This window comes from Ahaetulla prasina, chromosome 8 (assembly GCF_028640845.1).
Source record: "Ahaetulla prasina isolate Xishuangbanna chromosome 8, ASM2864084v1, whole genome shotgun sequence".
In the NCBI taxonomy this organism is placed as follows: Eukaryota; Metazoa; Chordata; class Lepidosauria; order Squamata; family Colubridae; genus Ahaetulla; species Ahaetulla prasina.
In genome coordinates this window covers 28,334,190-28,353,572 of record NC_080546.1, presented here as the reverse complement: position 1 = coordinate 28,353,572, position 19,383 = coordinate 28,334,190, and the positions used below count along the sequence as shown (strand labels likewise).

Here is a 19,383-nt window from a genome sequence, read left to right as displayed (position 1 = left end):
GATCATTAAGGCAAATTGTCGCCATTGTTTTTTTTTCATATATTGATTGTAGTAAGTTATATAACTGGGAATATTGACTTTACTTATTTTAAATAGTATCATCTTTATCTTTCAGGTACTTATTTAGATACTTCTTTTTGATTCTTTTTGAAGCTTGAGTTTGTACAATTTGGGATAATTTTTTGAAGTTTATAGATTGGTTTTTCAAACTCTGATCTCTATATTCCATAAGCACGTGAATGCAGCAATTTTTATCTTAGTAGAAGTTTCCTCCTTGATCAGGGGAGTTCTAGAATTTAAAAAATGAAAAACTTTTGAGTAATATGTTAAATAGAACTTTTATTAATACCTCTTAAATACATTTAAATAATTAAATAACATTTTTCACAATAATCCACTATAGGTTGGCTTTATCTACTGAGTTTGGGGACCAGTATATTTGCAAGTAGGGATGCGGTGGCTAAGATGCTGAGCTTGTCGATCAGAAAGGTTGGCAGTTCAGCGGTTCGAATTCCTAGTGTTGCATAACGGAGTGAGCTCCTGTTACTTGTCCCAGCTTCTGCCAACCTAGCAGTTCGAAAGCACGTAAAAAATGCAAGTAGAAAAATAGGGACCACTTTGGTGCAAAGGTAATAGCGCTCCATGCGCCTTCAGCATTTAGTCATGCTGGCCACATAACCACGGACAGAGCTGGCTCTTCGGCTTTGAAATGGAGATAAGCACCACCCCCTAGAGCCAGAAAACGACTAGCACACATGTGCAGGGGAACCTTTACCTATATTTGTAAAGGTTTTTTATATAGGCATGGTGTGGGCCTGGATTTTTTTAAAAATTATTTTATGCATACATAAAAGATGAGCTTTGTGTACAGATTAATTACACTTTTTAAGCCTCAGTCATAGTGGATCTTGCCAAGTAAGCCTAGTTATAAATGGTTCCTCTGCAGCAGTTGGCCTTCACTGGAGCAGCCTGCTCAGTTGGTGATGGAGGAAGTCAGGGATGGGTCCTACTTACCTTTACTAGATTGTTTTAGCTATTACCTCTTGGTAACTTAAACCAGCATTGTGCTGAAAGCTCAAGGTAGATAGGAATAGTGTCACATGGTGTCTTATCTTGGCTGATAACGTGAAACTAAAGCATATGCATGAATACAATCCTCCAAGCAGTTATGATCTTTATGTTATTTCCTGGCACATGAAGGAGTACTTTTATTTAGCTCTATTGCCTGGAGATGCCTAAAGGGATTCTTGTAGGTGCAGTAGAAAAGTATTATGGAACAGATAATTTATATATGTGGCTTCAATAGTATCTGTGCTCAATATATAGTATTCTGCCCATATGCCTTACTGTAAAAGAAAATTTAAAAATTCTTCTCTTAAACATTACCCTATGAACCATCAGTAACATTATAGTCTTTTTTATTAAGAATTAAAGTCATTTTTTAGTTCACAAATTTCTTTAAAGTAATCTCAGTAATCTACTGAGATTCCAAGGAAAATAATAGTATATGTTGTTTGTAGGAGATTTAGTAAAAGAGGAAGGAAATTTATAAATTTAGCAAAATAAGATTCACCGTTAACATGATGAATTTATTGCTCCTTGCTACTTTGTGTAGGTGTGAGTATGAGCTTAGCTAGTAAGTGCAAACAAGTAGTTTTGAACATTTCCTGTATATTTGAATGGATGGCAAGATGTTTATACAGTGTAAGGCAGCCGCAAGAAGAATGGAGTTCTCATTAATTGCACTTTCTTAATTGAATTTTATACTGTAGTTGGTCCTTCTAAACTAGGGGTGTCAAACTGAGGTCACGGCAGCGTCATGTGACATATCAGGACTTTTCTCCCCTTTGCTAAACCAGGTGTGGGTGTGACCAGCACATAACTCATCTGGCCCATGGGCCAGGAGTTTGACAGCCCTTTTCTAAACGATCTGATCACTTGTCCCTCTTATTATTTAGAATGCAGGATTTAGATATAAAATAAAACACTCGTTTTGTTTATTCCTTAATGCATTAAATCCATCAATACCTTTATGGTCTTTGTGAACATCATACCTCCTTGGGATATGAGATTTAGATAGAGCATGAAGACCACAGGGCTCATTTGGGGTTCGGATTACTTTTAATCCTTAAGGTGATTTTTAGAATTTGTAGAATATATTTTTTTTTTTACATTTTTGAGAGTGTGAATTGATGGATCATTTCCAGTGAGACTTTCTTAGTCTATTCCAAAAATATTAACTACTACAAGAATGACCTTGGCACTCAAGAGTCGATATGATGAGGAGCTTAGCTAGAGCTGAAGTGAGACTCAGAAGGTAAATGAATCATATCAAGTATGACCATTGCAGGCCTGAAAATGATTTTTAATTAACCACTGATCCTCAGTGGTTGCAAGTCCATAAAAGCTGTACATCTCAAGGGAACCATATAAAATGTATAAGCAGCAATTTACAAAATCTAATAAGTCTTTTTGAAACTGCTGCTTTCATTCATCCCCCCTGCCTCTTCTTATATATTTAGCTGTTCAATATGATTTCTCAAGACTTAAATCTATTAAAGTCACACAAACTCTACTACTTTATCACTTGTGTATCATATAACTTCTTCCTTTTTTTTCTTTTTAAATCAGAGAGAAAATCAATCAAGAAATGTAAAAACTACAAGTCTTGTAGCATAAGCTTTTCTGGGCCAGACCCTACTTCATCAGATACATGAAGCAGTCACCTAATGGGTAGGTATATATATCCTAGTACAGAGAGAAGGAAATTGATATCTACAGAGAGAAGAGTAGGGGGAGAGGCCCAGTGGTCAAGCAATGAAAGTGGGGGTGGGCAGTGTAATCACAATGCCATGCAGAGCGCAACTGATTACTCAATGCAACCCAATTTTACACAAACTTATGAAGAAAAGGCATGTTTTTTTTAAAAAAAACTGGAGTCTTACATAAAGACCTACTTTTCTGCAAGATTGCATCAGGCAATTTATTTCCAGTCAACAGAATCCATTTATATTTTGCTTATGTGTTTTTCAACAGAATAGAAGAATCTGTAAAAAAGTTACTGCATAACATTGCGCACTCACCTCTCAACCAGTTCATTAAGGTTAGATTTTAAAGCTGAGTGCAGTAAAAATGCTGCAAACAAACCCTTGAAAAAACTAATAAAATGACTGCCGTATTTAATGTTTTAGTAAGCATTTTAGTTCCTACTTCCAAGTGCCGTTCCTCTTTTCAAGATAGATTGATGGCATTTTCACCTGAATTCCCTCAGTAGATACGCCCTTAAAGCAACTCCACTTTCCAGGCACCACAGCAGAAAAAAGCATGATGTAGTAACATCATCTTAAAGTGATGTGTCTCTACCATACCATACTGAAAAGCCTGCAGTTGTCTGCAGCCAGATCCTACAATATAACTGTCTTTTTCTCCATTCTTTTGGTCATAAACATCTTTCTCCAGGAATTGCATCAGAAATTCTTAAAAATTCAAATTTGAAAATGTAAAGGTAAAACATAGATTGGCAGGGTCTCACCAAGTGCCCAGGGTATATCTTCTATAGGACCATTCATATGGGATAATAGCATATCACTTGCTGCCATTGATAGCCCTCGGGTGATACTATTCTGTGCATCCTGGAAGACGGTCATTGATCCTCACAACCTTAAATGAATGCTTGTCCTTCTTTAGAATCTGTAGCGAAGTCTAAAACAGGGTACAACACTAATGGGCTACCTAAAGTAAGTTAAAGAAACATAAAGTGTGATGCCACTTCTGTTCCATCCTCAATAAACATCAGCCATAATATTGAGAATCCATTCATTTGTCCATTATGCTTTTCTATAATAAACAAAACTAGGGTTTTCCTAATTCAGGAAGGTAAATGAAATTGGAAGCTGCTTAATTTGGTATTCCTGATGAAGCTATTGCCCTCTTACATGATTTTATAGTGTTCATGTGCTATGCCTATTTGTAATCTACTAGTGAGCCCACTAGTCACAAATGAGTCACACTCATTCTGATTTGTGTTCTGCATAATATTGTGGTGCATCTACTTTCTTGTGCAGTGCTTGACCTTTTGGCTTTGCTTTGGACACCTCCTTCTCTTTGTACCTAGGGTATATGCATACACATTTACCTACTGAGGTGACTATGTATTTGGTTTATGAAAACTTATGTCACAAAAACAATTGATAGGTACTAAGGTGCCAGTTAACTTTTTGACTATTAAATCATATCAGGTTGAGGAACTGCAGTCCTTATTTAGGAAAGCTAACCAAATTTGTCACATTATTATAGAAATGGCTAATATAGTATCTAGTTTCATTCATTTAATTTAATTCCAAATGATAGTATCTAGGAAACTGATTGTTTCACTGGATGAAGTGCTGGCTTTTAATCTGTTCTCATAAAAGATGCAATTTTGGTGTTCAATCCTTCAATGTTCCTGAAGACATAAGAGTTGGATCCAGCCTAAGTAAGTTACCCGAGATCAATATAAGCTACTTGAGATCAGTACAAAATTAATTGAGTACCGTTGATTTATCTGTTCTAAAGGGTCTGTATTCAAAAAAGATTTGCAATTATATTATTTATAATTATATTATTTATCCTCTAGGATAAATAATATTGGATTTATCCTCTAGGATAAATAATATTGGATGAAAATTCTCCAGTTTTAATTTTGGCTATGACACTAGTTTGGGAGTAACAATCTGGAACAGGGGTCTCCAACCTTGGCAACTTTAAGACTTGTGGACTTCAACTTGAATTGAGTTGAAGTCTACAAGTGTTAAAGTTGCCAAGGTTGGAGACCCCTAATCTGGAAGATATAAGGCTAGAGTAGACAAAAGTAGTCTATGTCATGCACTATTGGGGGAAAAAGATATACTGCAGACTCAATCTTTCTTTTCTTTTCATAGGTTTTTAGATTAAATGGCTCTATTTAATCATGGGTTATTTATTTTTTTATTTTTTTTATGCCACCTATCTCTCCTACAAAGGGACTTTGGGCGGCTTACAGGTTATTTTTATATTCTATAGGCTAAAATGATCATTTACATTCTGTACTTTTTAACAGGCATGAATCGGCATCCTCCAGGTCCTGATATTTCCACCTTTTATCCCTTATCTCCTGGCAGTGTTGGGCAGATAACCCCACCACTTGGCTGGTAAGAGCTTCCTGCTACTTCTGAGTCGCACGCGTGTATTTTGTGTTATGTACGTCCAATGCAAATTTATTGACTTGAGAAATTACTCATTTTAAAACAACTGTAAGGTTTTCATTATTAAATAACAAAACACCATTATTTATAAAAAGTAGGGAAATGTGGTTGGCTTTGCAGAGCAACCTATTGAGAGTAAATTGGACTCTAGAAACAGTATGATGTTCCTAAATGAAATCCACTGCACAGTTCACAGACTCTGGCTTGAACAGTTGGGAGCCCGATAATATGTGTTAGGTAAGATTGTTTATTTGGATTTATAAAATACACAAGCGGCACTGAATACATGCAGAGTGCCACATTACCACTAAATAACCACGATTCATATGTTCATTTTGCACTAATTTATCTTCAATGTAACAAATGTTTCAAATTTGTAAAATTCTTCAAGGCAGACTCTCCTTTATGAAGGAGGAATGCCCAATTTGATTCACTATATTAAATGTGTTCTTTGTTTAGTCTAAGCTGAAAAAAATGGCAATTGAGTGAATTGAATTTGCCTTTCGTGAAATTTCTTCCAAGGAGTCAATCAGGTGCAGTATTGCTTAGCAAGAGTGTATCTGACATAAACAAATAGGGGGAAAAAGAATTGTTGTGATCCAATTTTTTGTAATTTTTAGATAATATCGAGGATGCTAATGAGCTATTTCTATACCTCTTTTGAGAATTTATTTTGGGAATGATCCGTCATTTTGGCAAAGCAGGTACATTAGATAGAAAAACTCCATTTGTTACATGATATATTATTTCATGTCAAAAAATACCAAAAATATTTAAATAAACTTTTTTGATTAGAAGAAAATTAGGAGAGCCAAGAGTTTGATTGCCAGGCTTTTTTATATTACTGTGGCTGTTTTTACACTAAGGAAGGATTTTTTGGAGTGTGGGAATAGATTTGGTTCTAACTTTTAAATTTTAACAATTGTTTGCTTCTTTGTATGTACATTTTTTCAAAGATGAAGCTGAATTAAAAATACTGGTAATATGAATAGTATACCACACGTAATTCTCTTACATTTCTGCTTATTGCTGTACTGTACGATTGATATTTGAATTGTGTGTGCATAATTGTGTACATGTGCAATGGTCTAACCTACCGTGTATGCACAGAAGTTAATTTAAGTGTGAAGAGTGCCATGGTGAGAATAAGAAAGGACCAGCAGCTTTAAAATGCCAGTTTCTTAAATCTGTCAATCAATAGCTCTGCTTGAGTAGAATTGAGTGTACTCTTTCAAGGAAAATTCAATTATTCTCTCTGAAGTTGATACATAAGTGTGTTAACTTCTATTCAGAAGTTAATTCACAATGGGAAAAAAACCCAATGTAAACTATACATAAAAGATTCAAAATATTTGAAACATTCAAATTCAGCTATTCATGTATCTATTCAGAAGAACAGAAATTTATATTAGAAGTTTCTTTGTATTTTAAATTTCCTTTCAAGGTTTTTGTTTTGCATTCAAACTGTATGAACTTGGGCTGTGTACACACATTAGATCTGATTTCAAGAAGATGCTTCAGACCACATGTCTCCAACCTTGGTCCCTTTAAGACTTGTGGACTTCAACTCCCAGAGTCCCTCAGCCAGCAAAGCTGGCTGAGAAACTCTGGGAGTTGAAGTCCACAAGTCTTAAAGGGACCAAGTTTGGAGACCCCTGCTTTAGACAGTTTGTTGTATGCGAACAACACTTTCCAATGCTTCACAATGTGGGAAAAGACACAGTTGCTTAAAATATAACATATAGTTAATGCTTTTGTTAGAGTCCAAATATCCTAGGATTTTTTTAGAATGTCCCCTTACCAGAAATGAGGCAAAGCTATTGGTTCCTTCTGCCTGACTGCTCCAGTTTGGCTCCTCCTCCTTCTGCCATGGGAGTGACTAAACAATACAGGAAGGTATTTTCATATTTTATGAAAACTGGGATTCCCAGCTTGTTACTGTTTTAATAATCATAATATAGCAAGAATAAATCCTAGTTTATTTGTTCTTATGACGTGAAGAATAAGCTACTTAGTTGGTTATCTATTTATTGGTGTTTGGAAAAAGGCAGATTCACTTCTGTTACTTTATAATTGATGGGTTGCTTTCTTCTGTGACCTCAGGCAAGGTCAGCCTGTATATCCCATCTCAGGTGGATTCAGGCATCCCTACCCATCCTCACTTTCAGTCGACACTTCCATGTCAAGGTAGGTGTAGGTGGGGAATGACTGGCTGAGGAGTAAATGCTGGACATGGAGGGGAATTGGCTATACTGCTTCGTCCTGGTGACTGCCTTTGCTTGCTCTCTCTGCCCCATTAGCTAAATTGCATTTAAGTCTCTGTGTATGTATATAGACCACTGTGTATATACAGCTTGCTATTATCATTGGCTGATTAAAAGACATCAAATCTGTGATACAACAATCTTACTGAAGCCAAAGAGAGTATTAGTTTTGTCAGCACAAGTGTACATAATGATAATGACATAATGTTTACTTCGGATTCTCTATCCATTTTCTGAAGTATTCTATTTAAATATAGAATGCAAGATAGGAAATGCTTTTCCAGGCTCCAAACTATTTTACAATTAAGGAAAAAGAAGCTGTGTAGACATGGTTATATTGCTGTACGAATAAAGAACTTTAGTGCAAGCAGGCAGCACTAATTAGGTGTTGGTGGCGGCATCATTTTGTATCATTCTTATCTTTCTGTGGTATGAAAATATGGGATCTATTTGCTGTGCTTGGTGTACTCAAAGGTTGCTGTAATTTTCTATGTATCAATAAAATGCAACATACACATAAAAACAATTTAACACATTTGTTGGCTGGGTGTGTGGGATACATGTACTGTTTTCAATTTAATCACATTTTTTATTTCCTCCCATTTATAGTTGTGCCAAGCTCAATAAAACTTTTCTAATATGCTAGTTATCATCTTACATTTTTTTCTGTCAAATTTTTATATGAATTAATGCAACGGGTCACGTTGTCAACTAGTTTTTACTAGATAAGACTAAATAAATATCAGACTAATGCAAGGACACTATTTTCATGTTTAACAGTTAATACAGTTCAATGTAATTAACAGATTAACAGATTATTAGCTAAATCAGGGTTTCCCAACGTTGTATTCTGATATATTGGCTTTCAACACTAGTTGGTACTAATATACCCATCTTACTATTCTCTTTTGGGCTAGAGTGGTTCTCAACCTTTTCTTCACCATGGACCCCTTTAAATACCTTTTGTGGCCATGATCATGGCCATGGAGCCCCAAGGTTTAACTCAAGGTTTAAACAGGGGTGAAATCCAGCAGGTTGTGATAGGTCTGGAGAACCGGTAGCGGAAATTTGAGTAGTTCAAAGAGCTGGCAAATACCTCTGGCTGGCCCCAGAGTGTGTTGGGAATGGAGATTTTGCAATATCCTTCCCCCAGGAGTGAGGAGGAATGGGGATTTTGCAGTATTCTTCCCCTGGAGTGGGGTGGGAATGGAGGTTTTGCAGTATCTTTCCCCTGCCATGCCCACAGAACCAGTAGTAAACATTTTTAGATTTCACCACTGGTTTAAACGATAACATTCCTTCAAGTCTTTGCAGAATCCTTGTGATGTCCCGTCCCCCACTCCAGGTTGAGAACCACTGGTTAGACAATATTATGCACAGTGCAGAAAAAAAAGTAAGAACTAATAAGGTAAAGAAAGTAAAGGCATAATATAAGAAAAAAAATAGCTCACACTAGTTTGCACCAGCATTATTCGCTGTACTGTTTTCTGTACCTTTCTATCTTCTTCACAAAATAATCCTATTGTTCTTTAAATTTCTCATCATTCTCTTTCTAAAAATCTCATCAACCTCATCAAGTACTTTCTTTCATGCTGTCAATTCCTTTTTTATTCCGTCCTCCTTTAACAATGCTTCATTCTTTACAGAATCTTTTCTAGTTTTACCCAAAATTTAATATTCTTATTCTGTGCAGATTACGATCTTGGAACAGAGACTATTTTGCAAACCAACATACACTTGCCCACATTCTGGCAACTAGCAGTGTGTTGACATGCACAGGATGCGGTCTTTGTCAATATTAAAGTTGAAGTCTGGCACATCCGGACCCATATTTGATGGGAGAAACTAATCTTGGCCAAATAAAGAGACTAATTGATTGCCCGTCACTGCCACCGCCACGACCATCATGATGATCTTTAAAACATTGGGGCATTATTGATTTTATCTGTTCAATTTACACAGGTTCCCCAGCTTTTTATAACATTAGCAGAATGGTCTGCTGTTAAACTGGTAATAATTTGAATGACTTCACTATTACGAAGTACAGAAAATCCTGCTGGAATCGTGAAAATTTAATATTTTAATATTTAATATTTACTGGGATACTTTTTTTAAATAAAGAAGTGAAGAGATAGCATGAGGTAGGATCTATGCTGGAAATCCTTTTCAGTGTCATGTGTAAAATTGCCCCAAAGAGCCCTTGTGGTATGCAGTAGCTATTTTGCTTTAAGAGGCACACACCAGTGTGTAATGCTTTAAATGTCCAAGAAAAGAGAAAACCTGCATTTCATTACATATAGCATTGCAGTTCCAAGTTCCTGGCATTATATGTTCTTCTCATTACTTTGATTGGGTGCAACCATGCAAATCTGCACAAGAATGAATGTAAGAATTAATTGAGTGGCAGCTCTAAGTTCAACATTTCCATACATGTGTGTCGGAAATAATAACACTCTAATTTATTGTATATATATGGATTATGAACCTCTGCAGAGTGCAGATTTGGATCTTTTAGAGCTTACATAATTGTTTGATGAGACACACACACACACACACACACACTAGTGGGTAACTAGGAACATCTTCTTCTAAACTCTTCCAGTTTGTTTTCAACCACTACAGCATCCGCAATTTCATATTTGAACAGGACGTGCTTTTCCAATATGTTTATTTCTTCCTTCCTTCCAATTTTATTTAAAAGTATCTCAACTTTAGTTCAAAACTCCTTAAAACTGTTATTTAAAGCTTCATACATTGTGACAGGCAGTTGGCCAACTTCATGATCTTAAGGGCTCTGTTTCACAACTACCTGCATTGTAGGAATTCATGCTTTCCCCCTCACGCGGACTTATTTGCTTGGTGAGAGTTACACAGTAGACCTATATAAACACCACCAGGTATTTATTAAACAGGCTCATCACACTATTTGCTCTTGTCTGGGAGCAAGTTTTATGGATGGCAGACTCTTAAGCTCCTCCTCTTCCTCTAAGCCTCCTACCATGATGGCAGTAATGTTTGGTGATGCCTTCATCTCTTTGAGAGATCAGTTGGATTCTCTATGGTTTGACATTTAGCTAATATTTGCATTGGAGAAAATGTCCATAAAGTGTTTAAAGGTTTTAAAAAGCTTGCCCTGCTCAATTCCACCAAGGCTAAGAGAGGAGTAAACCTTCTCTTGTCAGCTCAGTTCCAACTGCAACAACTCAAGTTTCTCTTCGGTGTGGATGTCTTAAATTTTATTACCCATTCTTGCTATTGAAACATTTTCCAGTTGATACTCTGAAGTGTTTCATAAAAGCTCTACTACATGTTGGACCCTTTCCTTCTCTATGCATTAATATATCTACACTCATGTGGATAAGTATCTTATAAAAAAGATCCTTGTTTCATAAAGAATTAGCAATTGCAATAGACTTATAAACTGCTTCATAGTGCTTTTACAGCTCTCTCTAAGTGGTTTACAGAGTCAGCATATTGCTCCCAACAATCTGGGTCCTTATTTTTCTTGGAGGGATGGAAAGATGAGTCAAACTTGAGCCTGGTGAGATTTGAACGGCCAAATTGCAGTCAGCCGGCAGTCAGCAGAAGTAGCCTGCAGTACTGCACTCTAACCACTGAACCACCTCGGCTCCTCAATTAACTGTAAATGCAGTTCTTTGAATGCCATTGATGCATTCTCATAGCTTGTCCTGTTATTTGGTCTCAGGAACTTTCAGTACTGGATCTGTTGTGGTGTCTTTTTATTTATTTATATCCCACCTTTATTATTTTTATAAAAGAACAGGGTGAACACATCTAATACTCCTTCCTCCTCCTATTTTCTCCAAAATAACAATCCTATGAGGTGGGTTTCTTCTCCTGGTTTCTAGGCTAGTGCATTAACCACTACACCAAACCTGGCTTGGTAGGAACCATGCCAATGTCTGTGTACCCAGGGGTAGCATTCTCACCAAATAAGTCTGTAAACACAAGTGTATAATTTTTGTGTGAGCATTCATATATGACTACTCAAAGAACTATAATTATAGGTACATAACATAGCAGGTTATTTTGGAAAATGAGGCTTTGCTGTCCCATTAATAATGAGATAATTTTTCTTTCTCTCAGAAGCTTCCCACCTCTTCATGGCACTCAGAAGTGTGTGCATTCTCTATCTTTAACACCGATAGGCGCTGTCCCTGCATACATTTTATAATATATACCCTGTATATACTAATAATAGATAACATACAGGGCTGTGCTTCAAAAATTTTAGCAAGGGATTCTCTGCCTGGTTGCTGGGTGGGCATGGCCATGGTGGGTATGGCCTAGTTGGCCTCCTTCACCATGGAGGGGGGGGCATTTTTGCCCTCCCCGGGCTCCAGAGACTTTCTTCAAGCCTCTGGGAGGGCAAAAATGGCCTCCCCAGGCTCCAGAGGCCCTCTGGAGGCTGGACACGGGTCCGTTTTCGGCTTTCCCAAACTTCCGATAGGCCCATTTTTTGCCCTCAAGGGTCCACACACACCCTGCACTTACCTGCATCCAAAACAGGCCGCGTGGGGACTCCTGGGAGGGGTGGGGCAGGGCCAGCCAGGAGTGGGATTTGGAGGTTCTCTGAACTGCACAGAATCTTAGCTAGAGGTTCTCCCGAACCCCTGCAAACCCCCAGCAGCCCATCCCTGATAACTTACCAAAAGGCCGAAGTGCACATGTGTAGTCACTTAAAAGATCAGTTATAGAAGAAGCCAGATGGAAAAGAGACAATGTTCAATATTGAAGGATAATAGTAACAGGAGGATGAGTGGTGAGTGTATCATGTGCCTTAGGAGTGAATCACATATCATAAAGACAAGATAAATATGAATGAACAGATTGATCCTGGGATTTAGATTATACAATTAGAAAATTATAGCTTCTCGAGGAAATGCAATTTTTTCACTACCTTATTTTCTTCCTGCATGACCATTCCTCCTTTTTTTACCTGGTGGTGGGTAACTTTAATGTCATATTTATGTGAGAAAATATTTTTATGGGGCTAGGATGAAATTAGCATTATGTTCCCACTGTATGTGTTTTTGGAATTGTTGGAGGCATTGAATTTCTTTGCATATAATGCAAGGTATCTACTGCAGCATTTCTCCAGGATTAAAGGACAAAAATAATCCTGTTTATTCTGTCCTTATCTTAGCTGTCAAATATAGGCCTCCTAATATTTTTGCTGCTAGCCCAATATGAAATATTTCTTCCTAGGCTTTCCTTGTGATTCATATAATTGTTCAATGCTCTGCTAAAATTGCCATTATGAAAAAGACTTGCCCTTTTTCATCCTTTGTAGGTTTTCACATCATATGATCCCAGGTCCTCCAGGACCCCACACAACTGGAATCCCTCACCCTGCAATTGTAACACCTCAAGTCAAACAAGAACATCCACACACAGACAGTGACTTAATGCACATGTGAGTTGGACTTTTCCAAATCTTTTAACAATCCTTAATCTATGTTCTCTGGGAACCAAGTGGACATGGCACTAGTTGTGATGAAGGGCTTTTTCCCCTGCTTATCTGTAAAATAAAGTGTGGGATATGTGCTTAAGTTATGAACATAGCCTTGTATTTTCTGTACCTTTAGCAGACCTGGGCATTTTACAGCCCCTGGCCATAAATGGCCCTTTGGCTATCCCTGTCTGTCTCATGTGAGGTCAATAAAAAATTAGAAATCAAATCTAAAGTAAGTGTACTACATGTATACAATATAACTGCATTGCTTTTATTTTGAAGGCAGCTGCTACATTTTTTTTCCAATTTACATCTATGTTTGCATGTGTGCTGAGGCACCTTCCCAGCCCTATTGATTTGGCCATTCACAACATCCCAACTTCTCATGTAGCCCCTTGGGAAAATTACTCCTGACCTTGAATATTGAAGCTGTTTACACTGAGGTAACTCATTTAGTATCAAGTTAAATGAAAACCTTCCTGGTGTTCTGATTTTAATATGATCCAACCTAGATGTGCATTGTGAAATGGATTATGGATTATCAAAACTTATCTATCTCACATTAACATGGAGAAATAAAAATATTTGAATAACTGCAAATATGGTTCCTTCGGATGGAGGCGATACTTGTAGAATCTCTCTCTGATTTTATATTCTCAGTTCTAAGAAAGGTGTACAGTTTAAACATATCATATGTCAAGGAAAAATAGGCATTTTATTAAAAAAGCACAATTAAATACAAATTATATATATATATATATTAAAAAATTAAATGTTGTAGATTAACACAGATATGGGACATATTCATAAAACTGCCAAATAAGACCAAAATTAGATTTCTTTTGACTTGGTCATAGATAGAGATAACACATCTTTTAAGTGACAATAATCCCCAGAGTTAGCCTTATATGTATTTTGGACACTTGAACTTTGTTTTTCAGCCTCTCTATTTTATGAAAAAGATATATGGATATTATTTTTCTAAAGGAGGTAGCTTCTTACTGTTCCTTCTTCAGATTTTTCAGAAACACATTTTATACAATTTAAATAGGTTGGATGGAAGCAGTCTCATTTATCTTTAAACAGAGGTGGGCATCACATATTGTAACAACTGGTTCGCCCAGAACATGAAAATGTGGGAGTGAGAGTGTACGTGAGCGCGCACGCTTGCTTTGCTCACGAGCCTTCCGCACATGCACACGGCAGCAAACACACAATGATTATAAGGGACAGGATAGCTCCGGGGTGAATGGGTGGGCCCAGCCACTGGGTAGAACTAATGGTTCGCCCAAATCGGTCCAAGCCAGTAGAAGCCCACCTCTGTCTTTAAAATATTGGATTTTGTTCTAATTCTCATATTACAGGAAATTCTACTCTCCAACACTTCTGACTATTGATCCTTGCATTGCTAATTATTAGTATATCCACAAGTTGCTTTAAACAGCCAAGTACTGCTATAAATGTGCATATTGTATAGCCATAGAAATTCAAATACATCTGGAAATATTTGTGTGTGCTACTGTTAAAGGGCTCTAAGACTTCTTAACAAATAGCAAAGGGAAATACTTCTAGATCAGCGGTCTTCAACCTTGGCAACTTTAAGCCTGGCGGACTTCAACTCCCAGAATTCTCCAGCCAGCGGAGCTTAAAGTTGCCAAGGTTGGAGATCCCTGATCTAGATAGAAATGAGAGATTATTTTTTTGCTTTCTTCTTTCTGTTTCTTCATGCCTGAACACTGAAATAACCTAGGGAATATTGCCCTGTAGAAATGAGGGGGATATCTGTTGATCACCTGAAATGCAGTATAAAATAAATATCCCTTAAAGATGAGCATGGTATCAATTGTACTCTTCCATATGTTCTCTTTCCTCCTGTTACCTTTAGGAAGCCTCAGCATGAACAGAGGAAAGAACAAGAGCCCAAAAGACCTCACATTAAGAAACCTCTGAACGCTTTCATGTTATACATGAAAGAGATGAGAGCGAATGTTGTAGCAGAATGTACTCTGAAAGAAAGTGCAGCCATCAACCAGATTCTCGGCAGAAGGGTATGAAGAAATGTGTTTTTGCATATCTGCATATTGTGTGTTCAGTCTATAGTATTTAACTCACCATGTTCCATTAGCCTCAGGTTTGCCTCCTCCAGAGTTGTTGGGATGAGATTCAGTTTCAATTATTCTGATTGTTGCATTAGACCCCACCTAGGAGTTCTCCCCCTTATTTATTCTCAAATTGACTACAGCTTAGTCCTTGACTTACGACCACAATTAAGCTCCAAAATTTCCATTGCTAAGCAAGGCAGTGAGTTGGGCCTCATTTTCTAAACTTTTTCTTTTTTTTGCCATTGTTGCTAAATAGAATAGAATAGAATAGAGTAGAATAGAATTTTATTGGCCAAGTGTGATTGGACACACAAGGAATTTGTTTTGGTGCATATGCTCTCAGTGTACATAAAAGGGAAAAAAAATACCTTCATCAAAGGTACAACATTTACAACACAAATGATGGTCATAGGTTGCAATTTAACCCTTAATGATAGCAACAAAAAGTTACAGACATACAGTCATAAGTGGAAAGAGATTGGTGATGGAAACGATGAGAAGATTAATAGTAGTGTAGATTTAGGAAATAGTTTGACAGTGTTGAGGGAATTATTTGTTTAGCAGAGTGATGGCCTTCGGGAAAAAACTGTTCTTGTGTCTAGTTGTTCTGGTGTTCAATGCTCTATAGCATCGTTTTGAGGGTAGGAGTTGATTTCCTCCATTGACTTTGCTTATTGGAAGCCAGAAATGAAGGTTACAAATGGTGATCACCTGAGCCAATGTGCTACTCAGTGTGCTACCCAGGATCGGCCGATCCGGTAGCAATGGTGGCAGGTGGTTCGGAGAACCGGTAGCAAAAATCCCTGCCCCCCTCCCCCTGCCCATGCCCAGCTGAGCCGTGCGATCGTCAGAGCCTTTTTTTTTTTTACTTTAAAAGCATTTTTTTACAAGTTCATCTGCCGAAGAGGTTGTAAAAAATGCTTTTAAAATAATAATAAAAAAAGGCTCTGATGATCAGGCAACTCAGCTGGGATTGTCAGAGCCTTTTTTTAACCTTTTAAAAGCATTTAAAAGGTAAAAAAGCTGAAGCCTGCTAGGCAAAAAATTGGGAGGGGTTCGTTTTTGAGTGAGAGAGAGCGCAAAAGAAAGACAGACAGAAAGAAAAAAAGACAGTGCAACTCTCATAAATATAGATATAAGATAAAATGGGTAGGGTAGGGTAGGGTAGGGTAGGGTAGGGTTGGATAGGATAGGATAGGATAGGATAGGATAGGATAGGATAGGATAGGATAATAAAATAAGATAGATAAGAGGTAAGGCAAAGCAAGGCAAGACAAGATAACCCTTATTGTCATCTTTTTTCTGTGAACACACTGACACACTATCTTAAGTATGAAAAGGGATCATAGGTCACTTTTTTCATGGCTATTGTAACTTTGAATGGTCACTAAATGAATGGTTGTAAGTCGTGGACTACCTGTATGCTGTTATAATTTAGAAGAAGTGATCAGATAATTTAAAATAAACCCAAAAAGTCATTGTCATCTATGATTATATTCCCCTCCAAGGCTGCCATATGTATTTAATTTCTCTCAATTCCCATACTCTTTGTTTTCGCTTCTACAACCAGGAGTCATCTGGGAAAAGGAACTCTTGCCAGATTTCTTTGCTTGCAAGAGTTTGATGGTTTCATGAAATAAAGTCAATAGCAAACGGCATCTCAGTCCCTCTGTGGTGTAAAGTTGTTGGAACAGATAGCTAGATTTGTGTTGTATAATAAATTAAATAGCTTATTTTCAAAACAGGCCTGAAAACCTGTATTTCACAATGAGTTTAGGCTGCCTTTTCTTGTGGGAAGTGATGTATAGTAGGCAATTTTGAACATCAACACCACATGCTTAATTTTCTGCTTTACACAGCTTTTTCAGGGAGAGGAAATAGTTCTAATCAATCTCAATATTAAAATATTATTACAATAAATTTTTATAAAAATACATGTGTACCAAAAATAGCCGAAATGTGTTTTTTTAAAAGTTGTGACTCTTACACTTTTTACTTCCTTCAGATCTTGATTGGTGCTTGCCAGGCACATAAACCCTTAGCTTATAAAATTAATCTTGGCGTCAGAGTGATTAGGAGCCTCTGTGTTATGAATACTATAATATTTATTGCTTGGTCCCATCAAAGCATGTGTTATGTGTTTGATTATTATGTTACCTAAACATGTCATATGATTAGAAATTCTTAAGCTCTTCTCTATATTTTGATAATTTTCTTCATTACTTACGATACCTTTTGTTTCCCAGGATAATTCCTATATCCTCTATAATATATGGCAGGGATGTCAAACTCAAAGCCTGGGGGCTGAATCTGGCCCGCGGGAAGCTTAGATCTGGCCCATGGGGCTACCCTGGAAATAGTGAAAACAGAGCTCATGAGGACCGCACATGGCTCTCCTGAACTCCGTTTTTACTGGCAGAGGGTTGCAGGAGGCCGTCCCAGCCAAAAACAGAGCTCATGAGGACCGCACATGGCACCCCCGAGCTCTGTTTTTGCTGGCAGAGGGTTGCAGGAGGCCATCCCAGCCGATAACAGAGTTCGGGAACCCGTTTTTGCTGGCAGAGCACTCGGGCTACCACAGGCACCCCCCCCGACACAAGTTGCATCATGCTGGCCACGCCCACCCTGGCCACCCCCCACCCCTGGAGGTCAAACACAACCCTGATGCGGCTCTCAATGAAATCGAGTTTGACACCCCTGGTATAGGGTATTGGTTTATAGGTTAATATTTATAAAGCCTCAAGATAAACTAAGAGTGGGCTTTTTCTGGATGGGCTTTGGGGTTATGAATCTAGGTGTTATTCTTTGATTTGAGGTAGTCAACAGTGCTGATGGCTTAATGGGTAATATGCCACAAGGATATTTTCCAATTCTTTTTTCAACATGTGCTCTGCCTCCTTAAGATTCCACATATTTTCAGCAGGTGGCTGGACTTGTCTCAGTTAGATAGCATCGGGCTTAGTTAATATTTTGTTGGAGTGCTATAGGGAATTTTTCCAGTAAGTTATACTGGATTTTTTTTTTAATGACCTGGTAGAACAGAAAAAAAGCCATTTCAGCATTATTGTCAAGAAAACTATTCAGAATTGAATTCTACTGGAAGGAGACTTAAAAATTAGTTTTACATATTGTCCCCATTTTATGCCTACCATGTTCTGTTTTTTTTATGCCAACATTTTAGCAAGTATCAAAAGTGAAACATTTTAAACATACAAGGAAGCATCTTAAAGATTTCTCATTCAGGCTACTTCTACAAAAATTATGGCCTTATCAATGGCCTGCGTACTGACACTACCTTTTGAATACCTGGCTATCCCAGACAAGTCTTGTCTTTATAGTTATTTATATCTGAATTCAGTTGGCTCTGAACATCTACAAATTCATGTAGGATTTGGCTACTGGCATAATAGTGCAAATATCATTTTTCTAATATTTGCACCAATCTGTTAATAGCATAGTTTGTATATAGTAGCAGACGGCAAACAACTGAAATTGTGTTGTAGTGAAAGGAGAAATAGCATTGTGGGACTCTAGCCAAAGCTTTAGTGAGAAGCCTTTCTTTAGGGTTATTTCAGAAAAGAATAGGACAGGGTGTTTTGTTTTGTTTTAAAGGATTGAAATTCTGCTGTCTTAAAAGCTCATTCCATCTCTAAATAATATATTTCAAACTAACTGATTACACTATAAATTCAGTTGTACACATGTTTAGTGTTGCCCATTAGAGAACAGTAAAGAACTGATTAAAAAAGCTTAGTTGATGCTAATTTTTTAAATTTAAGTATTATAATGTTACACATATCCCTGCTTTGCTTTATCAAAGCTTTATAAGCATTGAAGCTGGCTTTCTCACAATAAAACAAAATGCAAAATACAAAATAAAATCAATAACCTCAAAATGTTGGGTTGCAACAGCCAAGTTTTATGTGGCCTAAAATGTGACTGAATAGCAGATACTTCAGAATATTATGATTTGGTTATGTGTCTAAAAGATAAGATTTCTCCCAACCCCCCCAAACTTCCATTACTAATATTTTTAAACAGCTCTCCTTCCTTGGTAATGCAGTGTGTCTTTGGCACTTCATATCTCTTCTTGGCTCCCTCCCATATTTCCTGCTGCCTAGCTCTTGGAAACTGCAGGCTTCTACCCTAATTTCCTGCTGTGAAACAGCTGATGGGCAGCTGCAGCGATTGGATCAGGCTGCTGCTTGAAGGGCGAAGGCTGCTGTGGTTCAGGGAAGGTTGTGTATATGTGCAATAGAAGAGCAGTTCACTTGTTCTAAAAAAAATGCCTCAGGTTTAGTATTTTTGGAATGTTAAAC

At 37.3% G+C, this 19,383-nt stretch overlaps 1 protein-coding gene across 7 annotated transcripts in view; it reads left to right on the top strand.

Annotated features, from left to right (window-relative positions):
* Positions 1-19,383, top strand: part of LEF1 (lymphoid enhancer binding factor 1) — a 117,052-nt gene that overhangs the window by 72,612 nt on the left and 25,057 nt on the right. For 5 of the 7 annotated variants that reach the window (XM_058193283.1, XM_058193282.1, XM_058193287.1 and 2 more), the window contains 4 exons: positions 5,078-5,168; positions 7,326-7,409; positions 12,801-12,923; positions 14,848-15,010. In XM_058193283.1, the coding sequence (XP_058049266.1) occupies positions 5,078-5,168; positions 7,326-7,409; positions 12,801-12,923; positions 14,848-15,010 (461 nt within the window). The remainder of the gene's footprint in view (positions 1-5,077; positions 5,169-7,325; positions 7,410-12,800; positions 12,924-14,847; positions 15,011-19,383) is intronic. The other 2 variants (XM_058193288.1, XM_058193289.1) reach the window with 1 other exon arrangement.